The 24923-nt window shown below is 37.8% G+C and overlaps 3 protein-coding genes across 3 annotated transcripts; 1 reads left to right on the top strand and 2 right to left on the bottom strand.

Annotated features, from left to right (window-relative positions):
* Positions 1–4418: 4418 nt before the first annotated feature.
* Positions 4419–9519, bottom strand: LOC121808862. Its single transcript, XM_042209432.1, has 10 exons — positions 9475–9519; positions 8631–8759; positions 7921–8218; positions 7645–7763; positions 7426–7558; positions 7170–7246; positions 5259–5448; positions 4954–5135; positions 4765–4865; positions 4419–4689 (listed from the first exon to the last, which is right to left on the bottom strand). The coding sequence occupies exons 1-10, from the start codon at positions 9517–9519 to the stop codon at positions 4554–4556; spliced, it is 1410 nt and encodes a 469-aa protein (XP_042065366.1). The 3' UTR covers positions 4419–4553.
* On the bottom strand, positions 5455–6770 carry LOC121807290 (titin-like). Its single transcript, XM_042207506.1, has 2 exons — positions 6393–6770; positions 5455–6305 (listed from the first exon to the last, which is right to left on the bottom strand). The coding sequence occupies exons 1-2, from the start codon at positions 6601–6603 to the stop codon at positions 6124–6126; spliced, it is 393 nt and encodes a 130-aa protein (XP_042063440.1). The 5' UTR covers positions 6604–6770; the 3' UTR covers positions 5455–6123.
* A 4157-nt stretch (positions 9520–13676) lies between the features above and the next one.
* LOC121808861 lies at positions 13677–14915 on the top strand. Its single transcript, XM_042209431.1, has one exon. The coding sequence runs from the start codon at positions 13677–13679 to the stop codon at positions 14913–14915; it is 1239 nt and encodes a 412-aa protein (XP_042065365.1).
* Positions 14916–24923: the final 10008 nt, after the last annotated feature.

Genomic DNA, 24923 nt, shown 5'->3' with positions numbered 1-24923 from the left:
CATCAAATATATAGGGGATATTACGAATTTCTTGTATTAATTTATTTGTAAAAATTGTTTTTAATTATAAAAACAATTTTTATAAATAAAATGTTTTTTTTTTAAATTCGATTTTTTTAAAAAAATCAAATTATTGCGTCATCGTGACGACGCCCACTCGCGGGCCGGCGAGTGGGCGTCACGCACGACGCGGGGAGAGCCACGTCGCCGAAGCGCGTGGCGGCACAGACCGTGCCGCGTCTCGTGCCGACGGCACCCGGGACGGCATGGGAACGGAACCGCGACGAAACGCAGCGCCGTAACGCGTTCCGCTACGGTTTCGTTCCGAAGGAACGAAACGCGGAATGCCCGCGGCCCGCGTTGCGGGTGCTCTTATACTCAACTACTCTATCTAAAATTATATAGTATCCAGTGACGAAGTCAAAAACTTTACTTTGGGGGCCCGAAGCTTAGGTATTTTTTAGTGTTGGCATCGCCGAAAATTTTTGTAGCATAAGTAATGGGGAATTGCAAAAGATATAGTGGTAGATGAATAATGAGAGGAAAAAAAATGAGAGAATGCGTAATAGAAACTAGAAATATACTATATACTTATTATCGTTATAAAACAAGGTGCAAGTAAATTATAATATAAAATTAAAAGTTGGATATATGCAAATAAAATAGCAGTGAGAGTAAAACTAATAGACATAAAAGTGTAAGAAAATAAAACAAGAAACTTTTTTTTTGATTTATAGGTGGAAGGATTTGAACTTGGATGCATAAAAATATATTGTAAGAAAATAAAATAAATTCTTGGAAATAAAAAGTGTTAAAAAATTATTTGTGACAAAATGAATTGAACTTTGGGAACATAAAACGAACTCCTAGACATAAGAGTGTAAGAAAATTAAGCAAGAAAAAGAAATTGATTTTTAGGCTCAAGGGGAGTCGAACTTGGGAGCATAAAAAATGTAGAACTTGGGAGCATAAAAATGTAAGAAAATTATGCAAAGGATAAAAGATTGTAGGCTGTGGGATTCGAAATCGACTAAGCAAGGACACTGATCTGAACTGAAACCAACTGTGCTACTCACAATCTTTATATTTTCAATAGCATATATATACTAATAATTTCAATAGCTGGGGGGCCCAGTGGCCCCCAGGCCCAATGTGGCTTCGTCCCTGATAGTATCATTCAAGAATGAGAACATCTTAATGAGATAGACAAAGGGAGTATTATAATAAAAAATCACCATCATAAGAAAAAAATATTCTACTATATGTAAATAAATACTATCCAATACGTCAATCATGAATATTTATAGTAGTAAAAAATTATAACTGAAAGTAGACTATTTATAATTATAACTGCAGTGGACGGAAAGAATGTATTTCTAACTATTTTCAAGGTTAACTTTAAATTGCTATTGACCCAATGACATGAGAAAATGCCTGGCTTGCAATTACAAATTGATTGATACTGCGAATGGTTAATTGCAATGACACTAGAACTACTCAACCCATTGTAGGATATTTCCCAGGTGCTAATTTTCAGCAACTGGACTTACGATGTCTTGCTTTCTCTTGTATCGCACCTACTCAAAATGACACTCTTTAACCGGACACCCTACTTTCCTTCATCAATATCCCTCCTGTGGAATATGCAGACATTAATCTTAGGGGTTTCGATGCCCAAATCATCGCTCCCTATGAGATTTGGGAGATGTCGCAACTTAGGCATCTCGAGTTCATGAGATTCCATCTTCCCGATCCTATTCCCAGTGATCAAGAAGACGAATGCATTGTTTTGCAAAACCTACACACACTTAAAGGAGTGGAGAACCAAGTTCATATTATTGCTCTCACAATCTTGTCCGCTTCAATAAACTGGAATCACTAGAGTGCAAATTTGGGAACGGTGTTGTTTTAAGCTTCACATTTCCAACTTCACTTAGGGAGGAGTTAGTGTTTACATGATAGTCATCGTTGATGGGAAGGTCTGAGTATGATAATTGCATCCTTGCCTCTTCTTCGAGCTTTACAATTGGGCAAGATGGAAGGACCCGAATGGAACCTTGTTGACGAGGAATTTTCCAGTCTCTAGTTTTTGGAGATTTCACATTGTGAAGATTTGACTTATTGGAACGCAAATAGCTCCTCCCATTTTCCAGTACTCAATGGAGTTTCTTGAGTGAGATCCCATATGATATTGGAGAAGTTCAAAGCTATTAGATTGCAAGGCTGTAGCATGCGTCTTGCCATGTCGGCATCGAGGATACTACTGATGGAACAAGAGAGTCTTGACAATCATGAACTTCAACTCCATGTGCGTATTCCGACTGTCTAACAACCAATACACTTCATATTTACACTCGCCGGGATTAAGGCCTTCTGTGTAATTTGCCACTTCGGCTTTACTTTCCAACTTTGATTTTAGCCAGAATCCTAAATCGTATAAATTGACTAGAAAGTCCAAGTTCGTAAATTTTTTACCACCTATTCAAGAAAATACAACTATAATTTGATTACATTTCAAGATTTTAGCGACTAATAACAACATAAAAATCCGACAGCCTGTCGAGTTTACTCATAACTTCTTGGCAATGACGCATCCATGAATTGAATTTCGTGAGGTCGAACACAATAGAAAATAATAAATATAAGAGTAAATGCCAAAATTGGTCCTGAACATATGCCGATTTTACGATTTTGATCATAGACATTATCTTTTGAATTTTTGCATCCCAAACATTTCAACTCGGATCACAATCGGTCCAAAACTAGCTATTCCGTCAAATTTTAACAATCGACGTTTTTAATCCCGAATTTGACCAAATTATCATTTTTGTTGATAAATATTTAATAAATTCGACAATAATAATTTTTATTAGAAGCGAAGACATGAATGCAAACACTCCATGGGGTCGAAGGTGGAGTTGCACTGGATATTGGAGGTTTAGGAATGGAGTTTCTGGCAACGCTCGTCGGACGGGGTCAGTCGATCCCAACTGGGTCCATCTCTGTAATCCTAGGGCTAGCTCGAATATCCCGTCAATCAATTCGAACCAACTCATACAGCCCATGTTGTAATTTGGGGTTATAAAGTTGGACCTTTATCCTCAATTTTTACAGCTTACTAACAAGTACTCCGTATATTTAACACAACAAAAAAAGTGCCAGAAAGCAGGCACCGTGCAAGAATAGTAAGTAGTACCATTTTAGGTGCGAATCATGATAAATTAAACAATACTATATCGGAAGTTTGATTTATTCATTCCACGGACTTCACATATTAAAATTCTTAACTCAAATTATCAGACGACTGCATAATATTCTATGAGCCTAAATAATTTTCAGAGTGATATGCTGCAGACGTCATTTTACATATCAAGCATTAAACAAAACCAAATTAAGGTTGATGTAGCAACCACACCATGATATGGCGAGAAAGAGGGAGTTGAAATCAAGGGAAGCTAAATCAAGATTACTACATGTAGGGATGTCAATTTAGCTCGCAACCCGTGGGCTAGCCCGAATAGCCTGCCAAATTTATAGGGTTAGAGCTGAGAATTTTCAGCCCGATAAAAGTACAGTCCGATTAGCCCTCACCCGATTAACCCGCAACCCGTTAGGGCCAGACCCGAAAACCCGATGGGCTGGCCCGGAAACCTGATAAAATTTCTATTGTTCCATTTGTTTGACTCTAATTCGATACTTCATTGATTATTTTATAATATAGATTACTGAAAAAATAACTTTTGATTTTATATATTAAATATATAAATTATATATTAAGTTTTTATTAATATAATAATAGATAAATGAATTAGAAACTTCAAATTCACTAAAAAATATATTTAAATTTCTAAAAATGCTTTAAAATTTCTTGATGTTTATATTTTATTTTACATAAATCTCAAATATTAGTATTTGATCATATTTATGTTTGAGTTTAAGGATATATCTCAAATTTATCATAATTAAATATTTTACATTTTAATAATATAACTAATTTTCACCATTATTTATTGGATTGGTCGCATGTTAATTTTATCGGTAGCAACCCGATTAACCCGATGGGCTAGCCCGAAACTCGAGCTTTTAGGGTTAGGGTTGAACTTTTATAACCCGGAAAAATCACAACCCGATTAGAGCATCTCCAGTGGACGGATGTCCCACTCGGACATCCACTAGGACATCCCAAAAACACCTCCTGCCACGTCACTAGGACTTCCCATCCCACTGCCACGTCACTAGGACATCCCCTGCACAATCCGCTCTTCCCATCGCCCTTCCCACTAGGACGTCCGACCCGGACGTCCGACCCACTCCACAATGGCGGACGTCCGCCCGCACGTCCGAGGACACCCGACGTCCTCACGGGACGTCCGTATCCGACCTTCGACGCCACAATGGCGGACGTCCCGGTCGCCCGTCGCGGACGTCCGACCGGACGTCCGCCATTGGAGATGCTCTTAGCCCGCACCCGATCGACCCGCAACCCGAATAGGGTTGGCCCGAAACCCAGTGGGTTGGCCCGATTGACATCCCTAACTACATGGCACCTGCTGCTACACTCTCTGCTTGCACAGCTCAGATTCTAACATCTTACAGCCCGAATCGCACGAGGCCAAGATCGAAGAAATAATTTTCCTCTGCAAGCTTTTGAACTCCGTTGCAAGCTTAACGTCCCAACCTGCACTCTCCCTGCACAAAGACGTCTCTATCAAGATTGAGTTTTTAGCATGCAGCTTCTTGCACATAGCCGATGAGAGAAAATACCTGTCTTCTTGATTTTCATGACTGAGAGCTTCCATCATTCCTTCAAACGTGGAGCTCAGGCCACCGAGCACGTCAAGGTCGGCTTCCAAGAGTTCACGCGTCTGAAAACAGTCATGCAGGTGAATGAGAACTGACTAAGATTGTAAGAATTTTTGTTAGCAATTTGAGAGCAAGCAATGGAGAAATTACAGAGGTATTTGGTTGGCACGTTGGGTTTCTAGCTCTGCGTAGATGATCTAGCAGAGGACTCGGCAATCCATAATGAAAGATTTTGTGGTTCTTGGAGAGCCAAGTCCCGCGAACCATGTGAGAGCTCCATTTTGATGCAGGAGGTCCATCCTCAGAATCTTCGTCCTCGGCAGCATCAATATCTGATGTAGAGATGATACAACAATCAAGTAGCCATTTAATTTCTATCATCTCCTTCTCAACCAAAAAAAAAAAACCTAACATCATCACTACTAAGCCAGAAAGGTAAACATAAGGAAAAGTACCAAGTGGAATAATGTCGTAGGGGTTGTCGCCTCGTGGTAAGAAGCCGTAGAAAGTGAGTAGATGAGAACTGGAGAAGTTTCCATAACTAAGAAAACATTGTTCCCCTGAAAAGCATGTCCTTGATAAAGAGAATTTCAAGGAATTTGTACTTGCATCTATCCTGCCATAGTGCATTATGTGTGGGCAAGTCTATCAACAAGAGAAACGAGAAACGAAAAACGAGTTAAGGAACTCCCTCGAGTATCATCTTCCTGTTACCAAAAGAACCATCTAGAACTCAAGTGGTGTTGCGATGGTGATTATATTACCGAATGGTTGAGAAAGCTGGCGACGGGTATCAAGCAAGTCCTTAGCTTTCCCGAGTTATCAAGCCCATAAAAGTTGACTCAATTATGAAGAAACAGAGGGTAAAATGTTCCTTCTAATAATTGAAATTCTAACCAAAGTATATTTCATCCAACTATCGCCAATCATGATTGGTACAAAAGGACAGAAAATGTTCTTTATTTTTTTCTTTTTCGATGACAAAAGCTATCTTTATTCGTATGAAGGGTATCAAATAGCATGAAGGTTATCAAGCAAGTCCTTAGCATCAAATAGTATTCAAGATGATTCAAGTTGGCTAGAATATATCAATTTCGATCAGCAAGAGGTTGCAGCTGATCAGCAAGAGTTTGCAGCTGATATGCAAGAGGTTGCAGCTGATATGCAAGAGGTTCCAGCTGATCATGAAGTTGTTCCAGCTGATCAGGAAGTTGTTCCAGCTGCACAGGAAGTTGGCATGGTTCTAGTTGCGCAGCATTTTGGTATGGTTCCAGCTGATCAACAAGAGGTTCCAGCTGATCATGAAGAGGTTCCAGCTGATCATGAAGTTGTTCCAGCTGCACAGGAAGTTGGTATGGTTCTAGTTGCGCAGCATTTTGGTATGGTTCCAGTTGCACAACATCCTGGTATTGTTTTAATGTATTGTTTGCATTTTGGTATGGTTCCAGTTGCACAACATCCTTCTTTTTCTTTTGCCCTATCAGTCACCTTTGGAATTTCAGCTACAAAATGCAAACAATACATTAAAACAATACCAGGATGCTGTGTAATTGGAACCATACCAAAATGCTGCGCAACTAGAACCATACCAACTTCCTGTGCAGCTGGAACAACTTCCTGATCAGCTGGAACAACTTCATGATCAGCTGGAACCTCTTCATGATCAGCTGGAACCTCTTGCTGATTAGCTGCAACCTCTTGCTGATCAACTGGAACCATACCAAAATGCTGCGCAACTAGAACCATACCAACTTCCTGTGCAGCTGGAACAACTTCATGATCAGCGGGAACCTCTTGCATATCAGCTGCAAACTCTTGCTGATCAGCTGCAACCTCTTGCTGATCGAAATTGATATATTCTAGCCAACTTGAATCATCTTGAATACTATTTGACGCTAAGGACTTGCTTTATAACCTTCATGCTATTTGAATACTATTTGGCGACGGGAAGATAACCTTCATGCTACCAGAGCTCACAAGCCCATAAAAGTTGTTCCCACGTGTACAACTTTGAGGGAAATACACTCGGAAAATGATCTGATAATACTGGAAATAACTCTTCATATTGCGTGCGTAGGTGCTGAAAGAGAAGAAAGTTGCCTCAAAATCTCAAAGTTATGAGAATCTATTCGATATGTTAAACGTAAATTCTATCAAAGATGTTCGATTCAAGTTCAACAACTCAATTCAACCAAGCACACACTTTTCGTTCCTTTCCCACGTAGTTACCCCAAAAGCTGCTAACCAAGAACCGGCAATTTTGTCTTTCTCTTTCATTTTCACGACATAGTTAAGCTAAATAGAACATTAAGTTCTGAAGTCATCACAGAGTATATATCTATAGTCAAAAGTCAAAGGACCGTTACCTCTTTGGCTTGTACGATCTCATCCAACAGCAACGTTCCATCTAAAGCCATGACAGCATCGATTCCAAAGCTCAACCCTGAGGTTTAGAAAATGTTCAAATTGCAATCGACATGTTACAATGGTTAAGTAGATTGCAATTAACAGAGGTATTGAAGAGAATGATTCTCCAACTGTTCAATCAACAGAAAAAGAAGAATGGGTGATACTTCATAGTTCACACCAAAATTTGGAATGATGACACAATGCATACCTTACCTGTGTTAAAATTTTCAGGTAGAGTATCAAAGTACAATCTGAATTTGGATTCATTGTTGTGCTTTTCCTTCATGCTCCACAAGAGCAGCATTGTCTCCTCAGAAATCCCGTCAACTTTTTGAAAAATAGGAAGCTACCTTCAAGATAAGATCGTCAATAAGATGCTGATATACACGTCAGCCAGGACAGGACCAACTTCAGGTACAGCAATATAATTACCATGTCAGACTCATGTAAAAACTCGCTGGATATAATGACAGATAAAGGGACCTCAAGAGCGACATGCCCTGCTTTTAGGTCCTCTTTGGCAATGGGCCCTCGTCCTGCTCCTTCAACACCTAAATTGCAAAAGAATCACATAAACAGAAAAAGAAGTAAGAGAAACAGAGAGAAAAACAAAACAAAAGACTTTGTGGTATTATCATGTAATATACAATGCATAGTATTCTGATCATAGAATGGCTAAATAAAATCATAGTGTTAAAATGCACTCACAAGCTATATGCAGCTGTGTCTTCATGCCATTCTTGATAGCCCACTCTAATAGTTTATTTTCTTTCTCAACACTGGAATCCCCAACTACTCTTGTCTCTTCCCTAAATTTGTTTCCAACTTCATGGATCCTATTTACAGTTTCCTCTTGTAACTTGCGCTTAATATTTTTGATCGTGCAGCTTTCACTGGATACTGCGTTATTAATGGCTTCATGAACAGAATGGAGAGCTTCCAGTTCATTCCTTGGGCTAACACAGTGTTCCAGATTAACAACATCTCCACTAAAATAAAGTTCTACCTGAAAGATAAGCATCATAAAAAACAAAGAGAGTTACTTGCTGGAGTTCTCAGTACTAAAAAACGATATACCAGGGAAGCTCCAGGTGAAAATCTTAAAGCCTATGAAATATGATATCAAGAATGTGTGTCTCTCGAGTAACAGAAAGGTCCACGTTGACGAGGTCTTCTCCTTTTAAAGTTGCCTAGTTAGTTCAGCATTGTTGGTAAATTATCAGATTCTCAGTCTCAGTATAAAACCAAATTCATTCATGACCTAATATAAACCTTTGATTCAACTAGTTGGCACTGGTAATTTCATATATAACAGCAATAACAGGCAAATACAATGCCACATACAGTGTTCCCTCAAAGCATCATTTTATCAAGATAAGTTCCATAAGTTTGAAATGCAGATAAACAGAAAATGCTACCTCATTCAAGTTTATGACTCGCGCTCGTTTGATCAATAAATTCAACAAGTCATTAAGCTGATCAGGAGTAGAGGAGCTCTTTATACACACCGGACTCTCCACGTTGAGACCAATATCCTCCAATAATTTCTATCAACACACAAAAAATGAGTAAACGCAGTAAAGAAAAAACAATAATAGCTCTAACTGGACAGGAAATAAAAGGGCCAAAGTAGAGATTTGGTAAAGAAAATTATCAAATCTTTTTGTGGAGGAAATGGGCTGAAGAAGCAATCCTAATTCTTCATCGTTCTGATTCTGCTACAAACATTTCCAACACAAAAATCAGGCCCCAAATTCCAAAACACACATATTAAAGGAAAAGTTAAGTAAGCAGAAAATATTGAAGTGCAATATAGCAAGAAGAAATCAATAGCCTGTAATGAATTCTTGTATAGAATGGACTTAATTGAGGATAGAGAAAAAAATAACGCAATAAGATGTGCTTTGTGCGTGACCTTACAAACTTCCATGGTAGAGGGAAAGAGGAGTGCGGCGGAAACTGAAGCTATGGAGCGAAAGTAAAACCCAGAGAAAATTGCTTCCCCCGCCTTAAGAGCATCTCCCATAAAAATAGTCCAGCGATAACCCAGTCATAGCCTAGCCATAGACTTCTTCTGCCACATCAGCAGCACTAAAAACTCCTCCTGCCACATCATTAGGACAAACAATAGCTCAGCCATAGCCTAGCCACAATAAACAAAATTATAAAAACAAATAATCAACAATCACACAAAATACGGAATTAAATTTACGACACAAGTACGGGAAAACTCAATAATAATATTAAAATTTAAACAAGTACCTCCGCCGTTGTCGCCGCTATCCGGGACCCCCAAATCTGCGGCATTTGAGCCCGCGTTTGAGCCCCCCCGCCTGTGTCGTGGCGGTGGTTAAATCGGCCCGCATACTCACGAGCATCGCGTGAAGAAAACTCTTCTCCTCGGGGTCAGTTGCAGCCCTACTCCCCCGTTTGGACAGCGCGACGTTCTCTGCGTCCGTCCACTTCCTCCGTGCCAGGCTGTCGTCACCAGCCGGCTGCGACGACTCGCCGACCACCCTCTTCCCCTTCTTTTTATTGGGCGCGCCCCGACCCCGCCCTACTCCCCCGTTTGAACGGGAACGTCCGCATCCCCGAGACCTATTCCCAACTCCTCTAAGGAGAAGGACTCAATCCTAGTGAACTGCGTCTCCGCTGGGGTCGATGTGTGCGAAGAAGCAGTAACAAAATCCAAACTGGGGCGATAGACGTTGCCCCCCTGGCGTCCCCTGCATCATCTGCATCCCGGGTGCCCACCCCGACATCATCTGCATCCCGGGTTGCATCCCCGGTACCCCCTGCCCGCCCGGCATCGCCTGCCCCCCGGCGTCCCCTGCCATCCCGGCATACCACCCCCGGGCATCATCTGCTGCCAAGGGTACATGTTGTAGTACCCGGCCATCAGACCCCATCCACCTCCCACGGGTACCGTGGGAGTTTGAGACTCGCTCGTCCCTGGAGTAGGCTCGTTGTTGTGCTCCATTTCGCGTTGTTGCTTTTGTACAGAAATTAAGATAGAGAGAATACTCATTAAAACAAGTGGTGCAAATGAAAATGACGTGCAAATCGCGTATATATAGTGTTTCGAAAATTAAATAAAAGAAAAAAAACGCTTGCCGATCGCTCGCCGATCGGGAGCCTGCAATGGCGGCCAGCTGATCGGCGAGTGCATCGGCCAGCGCTCGGGAATCGGCGTGCGCTCGCCGTTTTTCTTGCCGATTTGGCGCTCGCCGATTGTTATGGTTCGGCGAGCGGACAGGCGAGCGCCAGGGATCGGCTTGCCGGTGGGTTCGCCGCCATTGTGGATGCTTTAAGTCGTCACTTTGATTTTGATGCTCACAGTAATGAAGAGTCGCATTACCGGCAACAAAACTATCTCTGTCAGCTTTTTTTCTCGGGGAAAAAATAGATTAACTTTTTTTATTTGGTTATTTGTTTGTAAATATATAAATTTAAAGTAATAATTTTTTATTTTTATCTTAAACTTTAATATTTAAATTTAAAAACATGAATTTTTGACTTTTTTTTAAAAAAAATCTCCAAAAAATTATTTTTTTAAATAAAAGTTGACAGTGTTCGTCGGAAGTGTCACCGTGGCTAAAAAATGAGGAGTATTAAAATGACTTATATTCTTGCATAATCATGTTAAATTATGAGATTAGTAATTAATACTCCTTTTTTCTGTTATTATTTGTATAAATTTTCTTTTCAGTCCGTCCTTTAATACTTGTCATATTTACTTTTTAATAGTGTACCCTTTCACTGACTCATCAACTTATATTTTGTTATAAAATTAATGCTCCTACTTCAATACCAAAAGTATGACTCATATTCCATTTACTTTTCTTTACATTTCTTAACATTCGAATCGGATCTACTTGTACCAAGTAATGACGGATGAAAGGAGTTTATAAAAATGAAAACAATTATGATCCTAGCCTAACACAAATTGAACGACAAAAGTTGCAAATATGTGAACTCATAATATCAACTACTATTATTAAGTAAAATTTACTATTCCAATATAATTTTAAAAAAATATTATTTGGATTAACACTGCAATTTAGAAATGGAACAAATATAGAAATTCATAAAATAGTTTTATATTAATTAAAATTGTCCATTGGAAAAAAATACTATCATAGGACATAGGTGGTATATAGACATGCTTGGTTCATTTTGCAAGACTCAACACTAAAGATCAACGGCTTATATTGGTATTCCTAGCTCGAATATGCAAGATATGCCTTTTGCATGGAAGAGAACAAGTTGATAGAGTACATCTTGTTCAATTGTACATCTCTAGTAGTCTTTAATACTACTATTGTAATAATTGGAATATATTCATATAATCACCTTAGCTGATGATACGTTTCCTACTTTGGTGTGAGATCCAAATTCTGAAAATTTGACAAGAAATTGTTGTTTTCCATGTTTTGTGGATAGAATGGAACATTCGAGAAAATTAAAGTCCTTGAGCCCAGTTGGGAGCTGGAAAAGAAGAGATTGATTTAGTGCCTTAGTTCGTGGATTAGAGTATAGTGTCGATTGGACAACTGAAGATGTGAACGACGTCTGATGATTTGAAAACCATAGGAACCACCGAATTGCTAATTGAGGACATGATTCCGACTTGATTCCGACTTGATTCCAGGTCATCTTGCAGAAGTAAAAAATACTACTCTATTATAAAGAAGTTGAGTTGTATACTTATTTTCGGTCATTTTAAGGTACTTTAATTATTTGATTTGATGTAAAGGTTAAATTTTTTTTTGTAAAGGTTAAAATTGGGTCGGAACATATGCTCATTTTATGCTTTTGATTCAAGACATTATTTTTAAAATTTTTGCATTCCACATATTTCAACTCGCGCGGATCACATTCGGTCCAAAATCGACGGTTCTCTAAAATTGTAACAGTCAATGTCTTTAATTCCGATTTTGACCAAATTAATCTATTAAGTATGATTACTAACTCCCTAATTATATCCTTAATTATTATCATAAGTTATCATTTAAAAATACAAACAAATATATTAAAAAATGAAATAGAACGATAAATTAAACAAAGTGCGTGAGTTAACACTGGCAATTTCAGAAACAACATTCGAAATGTCTCTCACTGTATTTTTGTAATCCTATCATTATAGTATATTGCAATTATCTAAGTTAATTTTTGTAATCGTATTTTTGTAATTATATGCCTATTGGTCTCTTATTCTTGTATGCTATTTCCCAGTTCCCACTATATAGATTTTTTCTAACTGACACACAAAAATGACGTGACTTTGTGCTCTAGTACTTAAAAAATAACTTTGTTTCCGATGTGTTTATTAAGATTTAGGAGAAAAAATGAATGCCAGACATTTTTATGCAATGACTTTAAATAAAAAAATTAAAAACTTCTGAGAGATTTCTTTATTGGAAGAAAATATTTTACCCTTTAAATGATATTTATCCTTAATTTAGAGTATGTGAAATGTTATATTCATTTATCTATACTGAATTTAGTCATTCATATAAAATAAAACATAAACATGCAATATGATCAGAACACATTTAGAACCACATTGATTTTTCTTATGTATTAAAATTTTAAATAAATCGTAATTAAAGTGTATAATACTTATAATTTCTAAAACTATTAAAAATGCCTGCTTAAGAATATTCAAGCATAAAAATAAAAAATCAATGATGAGATCGCCCTCGAATTTCAAATTAATATTGAAGCATAATCGGTTAGTAATGCGTAGCTTCTCCAAGTACGATCATACGAGGCAACTTTAATGACAATTAAATGATTCTATTTCCAAAGGAATTAATGTCTTAATTTGGGAGAATATTTAGACTAACTAAATTCCAACATGATACAGTTCTGCACAAGATTATGTTGTGTCCGCATATGACAGACAGTAGGCATCGCAATTATTGCCGGCACACGTTAATTAATTACTCCTCAAAATAATTATGTTTTTTTAATTTTTTTCCCCGTCGTATAAGGAAAATACGGTAATTTTTTCAGAAATGGACTCCTTTTTTAGAGCGATATGCACTAGTCGTGATATCATTATAATATAATAGACACTTAATATAAAACAGAATAATTATATAGTTGGCGCCGTTGCCGGGGACAATTTGTGTTAATTTAGCTCAATATCGTGGTAAAGATAGAGATTACTAGTTTAGACTTTATTGCTTTAATTTTTATTTTATTTTTGAACTCTCACATTGAGTTTTCTTATTTCAGGTTGTATGCACACACGCTCTAGAGGTCTACCTTTAGAGCCTATCGATCTTGAGATCGAAGCATCCAACAGAAGGAGAAACGCTTTGAGAAGGCTAAATAAAAGGATCTGAGTTTCTTCTCCGGTCCAGAGACGATCACCTTCACCGGTTCAAGAATCACCGTCACCTACTCCGTCACCAGTTCACTCTCCTATTCAGTTTGAGCCACATTCTCCTATCCTGATGGAGAACGGAGATGAGAATAATGTTCCACCACCACCTCATCCAACGAATGCTCAGCTTCAACAGCAACTCGAAGAATTGCAGAGGCGGTTAGATCAAAGGCAAAATGTGGTACCTGTCCAAAACATGTATGCCTATCATGGGGTGGCAAACCCAACCGTTGGCAACAATGTTAATGCCAACACATTTGAACTCAGGAGAGGATTACTTCAGATGGCTGAGAACAATGCTTTTAGAGGCCGACCCACAGAGGATCCTAACAAGCATCTCACTAAATTCATCCAGATCTGCAACACAACGAAGATAAATGGAGTCACAGATGAACAGATCAGATTAAGGGTGTTTCCTTTTTCTCTGGAGGATGATGCCAAGGATTGGCTGGACAGTATGGAGCCCAACTCCATTCGCACGTGGGAGGCCATGGTTAAAAAGTTCTTAGAAAAATACTATCCACCGAGTGAGGCATTGAAGAGGCAGTCAGAAATCATTTCGTTTGAGATGACTCCCCAAGAGAATATCCGAGGAGCTTGGGAAAGATTCAAGGGACTGATGAAGAGGTGCCCCAATCATGGATTGAATCCGACGCATCAAGTCCTAGCATTCTATAGGGGGTGTCTGCCTGAAGCAAAGCGTGAACTGAACCTGAGCGCGGGGGGTTCATTGCTAAAGAAGGGAGAAGCAGAGGCCATGGAAGTGATTGAGAGAGTGACCTCTAATGATGAAGGCTGGAACAACGAGAGGAGCAGAGTACACAAGGTAGCCTCTGCCGCAGAGAGCAGCCATATGGACAACATGTATAAACAGATGGAGCTCCTCCACAAGAAGATAGATCTCATGGGGCAAGAGGGTGTAGAAGATGTTAACTATATACACCAAGGGGGCAACAGCTACTATAACAACTCCCGCCCCAATCAAGAGGGTGGAGGTTACAACCATTTTGGGAACAAGACGCATCCTAATCTATCGTATGGGAACCCCAACAATTCCCTGCAGCCACCACCAGGGTTCGCAGTCTCTCAAGGGATGATCACTGAGCCGCAAAAGAAAAGTTCAGAGGACATACTGAATGCATTCATGATACAGTCACACAAGAACATGGAGCATACCAATCAAAGGCTAGAGAAGGTTGAGAATGATGTGCACAGCGTGGCAGTACATATGAAGAGCCTAGAGACGCAGATGAGTCAGATTGCTCAAGCTGTGAGCAGTCAGCATAAGCCAGGGCAGTTCCCGGGATAGCCAAATGTAAACCCCAAGGATTGCAAGACAATCTACTTAAGGAGTGAGACAAGCTATGAGAGTCCTCCTATGCGCGAGGTGGAAGCTAAGGAAGTACCCGAAGAGAAAGAAGAAGAGGAGATTGAGGTGGAATCACCTCTTTTGCAATCCAAGGTTCAACCCGAGGCAATTGCTCCTCCCAAGCCAAAAGAGGTTAAAATTCCTTTTCCTCAAGTGGTGCAAAAGAAGAAGTTGTATGAGAAGTTTGCTAAGTTCCTTGAGATCTTCAAGAGAGTGCACCTCAATATTCCTCTTATTGAGGCTCTCCAACAAATGCCCGGCTACCTCAAGTTTTTGAAAGAGATTATGTCCAAGAAGAAGAGGTTGGTTGATTATGAAACCGTGAATTTGACCGAGAATTTTATTGCAATCATCCAGCAAAAGATGCCGGCAAAGATGAAAGATCCGGGGAGCTTCAACATTTCTTGTGTGATCGGGAATGATAGGCAAACTAAGGCCTTGTGTGACTTGGGTGCAAGCATAAATCTCATGCCTTTAAGCTTCTTCCGAAAGTTGAAGTTTGGTGTCTTGAAGCCGACTACCATTACCCTCCAAATGGTGGATAAGTCCGTCAAATTCCCGAATGGACTCCTTGAGAATGTATTGGTAAGGGTGAATGATTTTATCTTCCCCGTGGACTTTGTTGTTTTGGACATGAAGGAGGATCCAAATGTCCCTCTCATCTTTGGAAGACCATTCCTAGCAACCGGGAAAGCTCTAATTGACGTCACTAAGGGAGAACTCACCCTTAGGCATGGAAACAAGACGGCCATGCTCTCTATATTGGACAAGATGAAACGCCATGAAGTGGAAGAGGCCAAGAAAGTGGAAGAGGCCAAGAGAGTGGAAGAGGTGCCCTCGAAAGTCGAAGATTGCAAGATAATACAAGTGGCACAGGTGAAGGGTAAGGATGATGAGGTGGAGAAACCTCTGGAGGAGATATTTGTACCCGAAAGGTTGTTTGAAGACGAACGTAGTTTGGGGGGTAAAAAGAAGAAGGTGGCCAAATTTGAAAATGGAGGATGTAGAGGAAGTGTAGTTGGAGAAGATGTGAAGGCCACTTGGTGGAAGAAGCGGCTATACAAGCTCTATTTGGCCGCTAAAGCAAAGACGGGCCCCGATGACATTATCCGAGTGAGGTTGGACCATTGAGTGAAAGCTTGAAGACCGTCGGGCAAATGACTTTAAATAATTGCGCTATGGGGGAGGCAACCCCTAGTAGGTAGAATTTATCGCTTTTGGGTGTTTTGGTGTGTTTTTGTGTGTGTTCTTTCTCTTTTATTTTTGATGTTCGTTTGATGCACCTAATTACTTGTGAGCTGGGTATGTTTTGTTTTATAGTTGTTGGAACAGGAAAATAGGTTCGGTTGGGTGAAAAGCGGAAGGAACGAAAAGCGGTTGGAGTCCAGAAGGTTCGCCCGACCGGGCGTTTTTGACGCATATAATTTTTGGCGAAACTCTAGCCCCCTCCGCCGCATTGAAGGTCCACGGGAGATCCACTCTCTTTCAAACTTATCCTTGCTTTGCTTGGAATAAGTTTGGGGGGGTATCTATTGGATTTCCTCTTACCTCTCTCTCTCGTGCTTGGTTTATGCATTTAGTGCTTGATTTGAGTAACCCTGGCATGTCCCTAATTGATTTGATGATTTGTGAAGCATCCCTAGTGTGTGTTCTGTTGGTGTGCGGTTTTCTTTTTGTCTTGTTTTCTTTTTGTATGCTCCCTTGGGTGAAATTAAATCGGGAGTTGGAGACATTTGGGGATGAATTTAGTAGGTTTGTTGGATGAGTTGCCTATGATGAAAATTGGCTTAAATTGTTTGCGAAAACTTGTTGATTTAGCTAAGTAACTTGTTTTACCTCTTTGTGATTTGCCTAGAGTGAATTGCTCGTTGCTTTGTCTTTTGCCGAAAAATACCATGTGAGGATTGAGCCCATATATTTTTCCAAAATGTGTGATTTTTCATCAACTATGTTATATGTCTCTAGAACTTGCTCGCGGTCTCCTTGAGTCTACATAGTGATTATAGAAATAGGAGAGGACGTTAGGCCATCCCTTCTACCCCTATCTTGATCTTAAACCTAATTGCAAATTATAATCTTTTGTTAGCCAACTTTGAGCCTAAAAGTATTTTCTTTGGTAGCTAATAATTTGGGTTGGATTCCCTTATGTCACGTGAAAGAGGGAAAAAGGAGAATTTGGTAGCAAAAAGGAATGAGAGAATAACATGCAAAGCATGTCTCAAGAAAAAAAAAGAGAAAAAGAGAAGAAAAAAAAACGAGAGAGAAAGGTGTAGTTGTTGAAAATGAATAAGAGTTGTTATGCCAAAATTTGGGGAATTGGGAGTTGAGAAGAGTCTAGGCAAAGCCTAGGACTAGCTAAGAATTGCAGTGCGCAAGGGTGGAGTAATCGTAGTTTCGTTTCGGGATTATAGCCACTTTGGCCAAATTTTCCCGACCTAACCAAAGAGCCTTACATTACAACCTTTGAAAAAGACCTTTCGGATCCTAAATCTGTAGTCACAACATAGTAGATGAGAGTCTAGACTTCGAGCAAGCTTATGGTAAACTATATATTTTTTATTGATTTGAGAGGTTCGTACTATACATATACACTTTGAGAGTGAGGGGAAAATAAAGAAAAAAAAAATCACATTATATGCATCCTGTGAGGGCAAATTGACAAAGTGGAATACGTGCCAATAGCTTGAAGCAATGTTCATTTTGGTTTACTTGTATGCGAAGTTATTGATACATGATGATTCTATTTCTTTTACTGAGACAGTGATGACAATCCAACATACTTACACGAGTTCACATTCTCTGTTTTCTACTTCTTGTTTGAGGACAAACAAGTGTTTAAGTTTGGGGGAGTTTGATAAACTCGTAGTTTGGCAAGTATTTTGGATGTTTAACTTGAATATTTAAGTGTTTTGTAGCATATTACTTGAATTTGCATCCATTATCCACTATTTAGGTGTTTTGAGGAGTTTGTCGAGTGTTTGTAGTTAAAACAGGTGAAAACGAGTTGGGAAGGAGTTCGGGGCTGGAGTACAGAGAATTCGCCCGACCGGGTGCTTTCTCTAGGAAAAACGCCCGACCGGGCGTTTTGAAGAAATAATCGGGATTCCAGAGAATTCGCCCGGTCGGGCGTTTTCCTAGAGAAAGCGCCCGGTCGGGCGAATTCTCTGTACTCCATCCCCAAACTCCTTTCCAACTCGTTTTCACCTGTTTTAACTACAAACACTCGACAAACTCCTCAAAACACCTAAATAGTGGATAATGGATGCAAATTCAAGTAATATGCTACAAAACACTTAAATATTCACATTAAACATCCAAAATACTTGCCAAACTACGAGTTTATCAATAGTGAAAAAGAATTAATTAGTTTTTGTTATATATATAACAAAATCATTATCATTTTAATACTCAATCTACAAAATGTTTGTTATATTTCTTATGTCCAATTATATAGGCTGTAGGGATGTCAATCGGGCCAGCCCGTCGGGTTTCGGGCCAACCCTACTCGGGTTGCGGGTCAATCGGGTGCGGGCTAATCGGGTTGTAATTTCTTTCGGGTTATCAAAGTTCAACCCTAACCCTAAAAGCTCGGGTTTCGGGCTAGCCCAACGAGGTAATCGAGTTGCTGCCGATAATATTAACATGCGATCAATCCAATAAATAATGATTAATATTGTTTATATTTGTACAATGTAAAACATTTAATTATGATATATTTGAGATATATGCTTAAACTCAATCATAAACAAGATCAAATACCAATATTTGAGATATTTCATGGAATTTTAATGCATGTTTTAGAAATTTAAATATTTTTTAGTGAATTTGAAAATTTTAATTTATTTATCAATTAATATATTATTAAAAATTCAATATATAGTTTGTATATTTAATATAAAATTGAATGTTGTTTTTTAGTTATCTATATTATAAAATTAATCAATAAAGTGTCGAATTAGGAGTAAAAAAAATAGAATAATAGAAATTTTATCGGGTTGTCGGGCCAGCCTATCGGGTTTTCGGGTCTGGCCCTAACGGGTTGCGGGTTAATCGGGTGCGGGCAAATCCGGTTTTGATATTATCGGACTAGAAATTTCCAGCCCTAACCTTATAAATTTGGCGGGCTATTCGGGCCAGCCCACGGGTTGCGGGCTACATTGACATCCCTAATAGGCTGATTGAAATTTCACAAGAATTAAGGAAATTACTGAAAATTAAAATTATACAATGATTTTTACAATATATTTGTTGTTATTACTAAAATAATCAATTGAAGCTAAGGAGTTAAATAGCAGGATAATGATAGTAAATAAGCTATGTAGCGGAATTGTTAGTATTTCAAAAATTATATTAGCAAGTTCTTAATAAAATAGATTCTAAAGTGTTGGGAAAATATTACTAATACTACTAGTATTATATGCCAATCAATTTCATGGGTACGTTAGAGCATCCACAACCGTGCTCTTGCCAGCGGCACGATTGTGGGCCCGGCCCCACTTTTTCTACCTGCTCTCTGGCAAGAACACAACACCCACAGCTGTGCTCTTCCGCAAGGACGAGCACAATTAATTTAAAATTCAATTAAACAATAACATTTCCATAATAATAAAATTCATTAAAAAACCTAAATAAAATTACAAATGACAAATAAAATAAAAACAAAATAATTAAAATCCTAAAAATTAAAAATTACACAATTAAAATACTAAAAATTAAAAAAAAACACTACTCGTTGCCGAATTTCGCCCACATGTGGTTGATTAGGTCTTCTTGTAACTGAATGTGGGTTCGGGTATCGCGCATTGTGTGCCTTGTCTCGATCCTCTGGCCAACCGTCGTATGCTCACCTCGGCGTGGGGGAGACCTCGTTGTTGAGCTTCCGGCTTCATCCTCGTCGTAGAAGCTAGCCGCCCTCGGCCCTTCGTCGGCTATAATCATGTTGTGTAAGATAATACATGTGAACATGATGTCATCGATATTATTCACGTACCACAGCCGAGCCGTGGCCTTCACTATGTTGAATCGGGCTTGAAGGACCCCGAAGGCTCTTTCGACGTCTTTCCGCGCGGACTCTTGATGTTGCGCAAAAAGAACTCGTCTCGGGTCGTGCGGGTTGTGGAGCGTCTTCACGAACGTCGACCACCTTGGGTAGATACCATCGGCGAGATAGTAACCCATGTGGTATGTATTTCCGTTGATGGTGAAGTCGATCGCCGGTGCTACACCATTCATCACATCATTGAAGAGTGGTGAAGAATTGAGCACGTTCAAGTCGTTGTTGGCTCCGGCAATGCCAAAATATGCATGCCAAATCCATAGGCGGTAGTCGGCGACCGCCTCAAGGATAAGTGTTGGGCCGCCGCCTTTGTGACCGCTTAAGTGTTACCCTCTCCAAGCATTCGGGCAATTCTTCCACCTCCAATGCATGCAGTCAATGCTGCCAAGCATTCCGGGGAAGCCATGGACTGATTCGTGAAGACGAAGCAACAGTTGGCAATCATCGGTGCTGGGTGCCCGAAGGAATTCATCCCCGAAAGCTGAACGAACGCCCTGGCACACGTACACTTCTGCAACGGCGTGATACTTTGCCGGCCGGCTGCATCTGGACCTGTTTGGAAGAATTCAACACGTGCGGACAATGTGTTGACAATTCGCATGAACAAGCGCTTTGACATGCGAAAACGGCGCCTGAAGTAATCTGCCGGAAACCGCCGCTGGTCGGCAAAGTAGTTTTCGTGGGCTCCCTCCCGGTCACGATGGATGTAGCGGCGATTTGATCTAGTTCGTTGAGGAGGAGGAGCGGGGGTATTCGCCGCGACATATGCTTCGTAAGCGGCACGATGTTGTTCGTAGTATTCTTGTTCTTCGCGCTCCGCTTCCGCCATAATATGGGTGAAATCCATTTGAGGTTTTGAGTGAGGGATGAATGTGTTGATAGTTTGTATGAGAATTATGAATGAGAGATGAATGAGAGATGATTTGATGTGATAAATGGATGACGAATGTGTGTATTTATAGATGATTTTGGGGGAAAAAATAAAAAAATTCAAAAAAATTCAGAAAAAACGGGAAAAAACGGCCATATTTTTTAGATTTGGAAAATATTTGTTTTATTTTTTTATCATTATTTACAATTAAATACCGATTTTTAAGTAAAAAATAATAATTTGAAGGCAACGGCTATGCCGTTGCCCAATCCCGTGCCGCCACGTCAGCTGCTCGCTGGCGCGGCGCGAGCGCAGCGGCGGCGGTGCTTCGCCTTGCCAGCGGCGCGGACGGCGGTGGCGACCGTCGCCACCGTTGCGGATGCTCTTTTAAGGGCCGTGATCAATTCAATCATCACAAATGATAAAATAATACTAGTATATGTGATTTAGTAATTGAATTAGTTAAAAAGGTAAAAAGTTAAAGAGTTCAAACATGTTATAATTGATGTGGTGATCTTTAGATTCCATTCGTCCCCTAAAAGTTTCACACTCTTTTATTCAACCATGTGTTGCGCAGTATTTTTGTATGGGGTGAACGTAGGATTATTTAAACCTAATAAAGTCAAAAAATTAATAAAAGATAAACATTGAATTTGGACTATATTTTCACTCTGATGTGTAATTGGTTCGCGGCGACAATAATTTAGGATTGCACAAAAATTAATCCCTAAGTAAAGGTTTATAATTTAGTTGCAAGTTGAGGAGAAGTTTCGTTAATCATATTTAAAATGGATATCATAATTTTACAAATTTAATGGAGTAGCATCTTATTTTATTGTAGTAAGAATAATTTAATGTGAATAAGCATCAAATTTTGGAATAGTATTATAAAACGGTCAATACAAAGAATAATTTATTTTAGTGGACCACTGCACCAGAATCATTGAATTGATCCCAGTTAATGGAGCCATATAGTATACATTCCCACAAACTTACGGCATTTCCATAAGCCTCTTTCTATTATTGTTATTATCATCCTATCATAATCATTGTTATTACAAAAATAATCAAATGAATAACAAAAGGATGATTAAATTCTAGTCTATTTCATATATTTCAAAATCTAAAAATTAAATTTCACAATTTTGCAATTATCTTATCCTTCTTTTTATTAATGAATCATGTGCTTATATGACAACTGATTTAAAGCATATGGACAAAATGTCATTTCGAACTTAATTAGACTTTGTTGTTTTAACCAACGCTGTTTTGTGCACGTGTTTTAAATCGACTACCATATTAGCTTGGAAATCTCTAACTTCAACTTGTTTTTTAGATATTGAAAAGCGTGAGATATATGGACTATAATTTGATCATGTTTCATGATTTATTTGTCAATTTATCTTATTAATAATAATATTTATAGTATTATAAATATTATGATTATTATAATTATGGCTGAAGAGTATTGATGAGTGTTTAACTGTAGAGTAATACTGTATACTGGAGTATTCCGTTTCTTTCTTAAAAATAGATTTTTTTTTTATTTTAGTTCGATTTTAAAAAATAAAAACTCTCCATTTGAGGAAATGAACCTCACAATTTACTATCACTAATTCCTCTATTTTTCTGTTATTCTTTCTTACTTTACTATTTTTTCTCTTCTTATCTCTAATCAATATTTTTGCACTAAAATCCATGTAATTTCTAAATTTTATACTTTTAGGAAAATGCAAGAGTGTGTATTATTGATACGATGTCACAATGTATCCCTCTGATGATTACATAACAGTCATAGACTGCATGTCATGTGCTTTCTCACTCACATTATTAACTTAAGTTGATAGAGGAGTCCATTAATCGCGCTTGAGTCGTCATTTATCACTTAACTAGTACTCCATAACAGATGACGATATTTCAAAATATTAATTTCTGATTATAGATGAATTAAACAAAATTAGATACAATATTATTATATTAAAATTGCAAACAAAAAATGTACTATGTTATAACAATGAAAAAAAATAAGTAACATAACTTTAGTTAATATAAGACTGAAAAATATATACAATAATACAAATTAACATTGAAACATTAGAAATTTGAAATAAATTACATAATACAATGTCAAACGTTAAATAGTGGAGGAAGTCATAAAATCTATCACAATAATAAATTAAACAATATTATGACTATTCCTAATTATTAAAATTAGGAAAACCATCAACTTAATCATTACGAACTAAAACCTTCAATATTACAATATTGTAAAATTTTTAACTGAACACCTGCAGAGAAAACACTACAACTAAATGTTGTCTCTATCAATATTCTTCTAGCAATTGAAATTAATAGTAATTTACAACCATTTGCATATTACACTCTTAATCTCAATCATAATACAAATGCAATCCACAATCAACCAAACTAATGCTAATATAAATACCAAAAAAATTAAACAAAGAAATGCAAATTGAACATGAGTATGCCGGCGGTAAATTGATGCTACACAGAAATCCCACCACATCATTGGTGGTCGTCCACGACTCCTCTACCTCATTCTCTAATACAATTTGCCGTCGAGAAACGCGGAAAAAAGAAGAAAAACATAGAACCTCACCGAAAAGATAATTCCACAATTGATGAACATGTATTTATAGACAAAAACTAAAGGTAACATCAATTTCTAAATTATTCAAATTCCATCGTACATCACAAAAACTAAATGCCTCATTTATCTAGCTAATCAATAACAATTAAAACAAATATTAATTTATAATTTAATTAGTAACCCTAAACGGCTAAATCTATCATTTCAATAGATAATTATTAAATTTAGAGAAATTGGCTGGTAGTTTTTTTTTTAAAATTCCTAGATGGTTTTTGTAAAAACTCTCTACATGTCATTCACGGCTTATGCATTCATACCATAATTAAATTCCCATATTCTTTCCATTATTATTCTGCATCAAAATTCATGTGGCAGTTTCATTTCTAAATGAAACGGCTCAAACAATCAAGTAAAAAAGAAGCAGAGTGGAACGACAAATAGATCAAATAATAATTGCATATTACCACTCTTAATTTATAATGTATGTATAATTATATAATACCACTAATTTGTAATACCATTAATTACATAACTGCTCGGTGAACATACCTAATATTTGAAATAATTAATGAGCTCAAATATTTAATCCAATGGCAATTGCTTATAACTGAAAATGTTTGTTAAATTATACATACATTTATCTACAAATATTCAAAACGTCCATTACAAACAAATATTCACAATTTTACCCAAAATTTATAAATATTTTCAATGATGCCAAAACTCGCCTTTTATATGTATAGATTAAGAATAATATATAAAATAAAAATAAAACAAATTATCATGACATTTGACAAGATAGATTTAATTAGTCAAGATTACGATAGCTAGCTAGTTAGACATGATTAGTTCATTCGTGTATTTTTGATTGAGTGGGTTTAATTAATTAATGTGGTTACTAGTTCTTGTTACTTTTCGTAAAGAGTGTATAATATGTTTACGTAATTGATCTAGTCAATAAGAACACTCAATCAACACTATTTTCTAACTTTAATTGGGAAATGTACTCTCCATATCCTACCCTACATGTTCTATACATATATATCAACATAGACTACGAAATTTTAGATAAGAGATGGTGGGTGTCATGTGAAAAAGAGAATGACACAATGAGAAAAATTAAATGTGATATGAGAGAGTTTATATTTAAATTTTTAAATATAACTCTCTCTATATATGCCCAATTATACATACATACATACATATAAGAAGCATTTTTATAATTTTAAAAGCATTAAAAGATTAAATCTTCATATGTTTTACAATAATGTTTATTTGTAACAATCAAAGAACAAATCTAAGAAAATGAATATAATTAGCTTGAGAATATTAAATTAGACCGGGATATCTGATTTGTGGCAAGTAGCCGCGTGACAAAAAATAAATAAATAGATAAAATTTGTATTATAG

The sequence above is a fragment of the Salvia splendens genome, chromosome 6, assembly GCF_004379255.2.
Source record: "Salvia splendens isolate huo1 chromosome 6, SspV2, whole genome shotgun sequence".
Taxonomy (NCBI): domain Eukaryota; kingdom Viridiplantae; phylum Streptophyta; class Magnoliopsida; order Lamiales; family Lamiaceae; genus Salvia; species Salvia splendens.
Note: the sequence above shows the minus strand (reverse complement) of the source record. Positions and strands in the feature narration are given on the sequence as shown.

Coding starts and splice junctions, on each gene's coding strand:
- LOC121807290 (XM_042207506.1), bottom strand. CDS start 6,603: ATGCAAGAGGTTCCCGCTGATCATGAAGTTGTTCCAGCTGCACAGGAA. Junction 6,306..6,392: donor TCCAGCTGCACAGGAAGTTG/GTATGGTTCTAG, acceptor TGCATTTTGTAG/CTGAAATTCCAAAGGTGACT.
- LOC121808862 (XM_042209432.1), bottom strand. CDS start 9,519: ATGCCGCAGATTTGGGGGTCCCGGATAGCGGCGACAACGGCGGAG. Junction 5,136..5,258: donor CTACGACATTATTCCACTTG/GTACTTTTCCTT, acceptor TCTCTACATCAG/ATATTGATGCTGCCGAGGAC. Junction 4,866..4,953: donor CGTGCCAACCAAATACCTCT/GTAATTTCTCCA, acceptor GACTGTTTTCAG/ACGCGTGAACTCTTGGAAGC.
- LOC121808861 (XM_042209431.1), top strand. CDS start 13,677: ATGGAGAACGGAGATGAGAATAATGTTCCACCACCACCTCATCCAACG.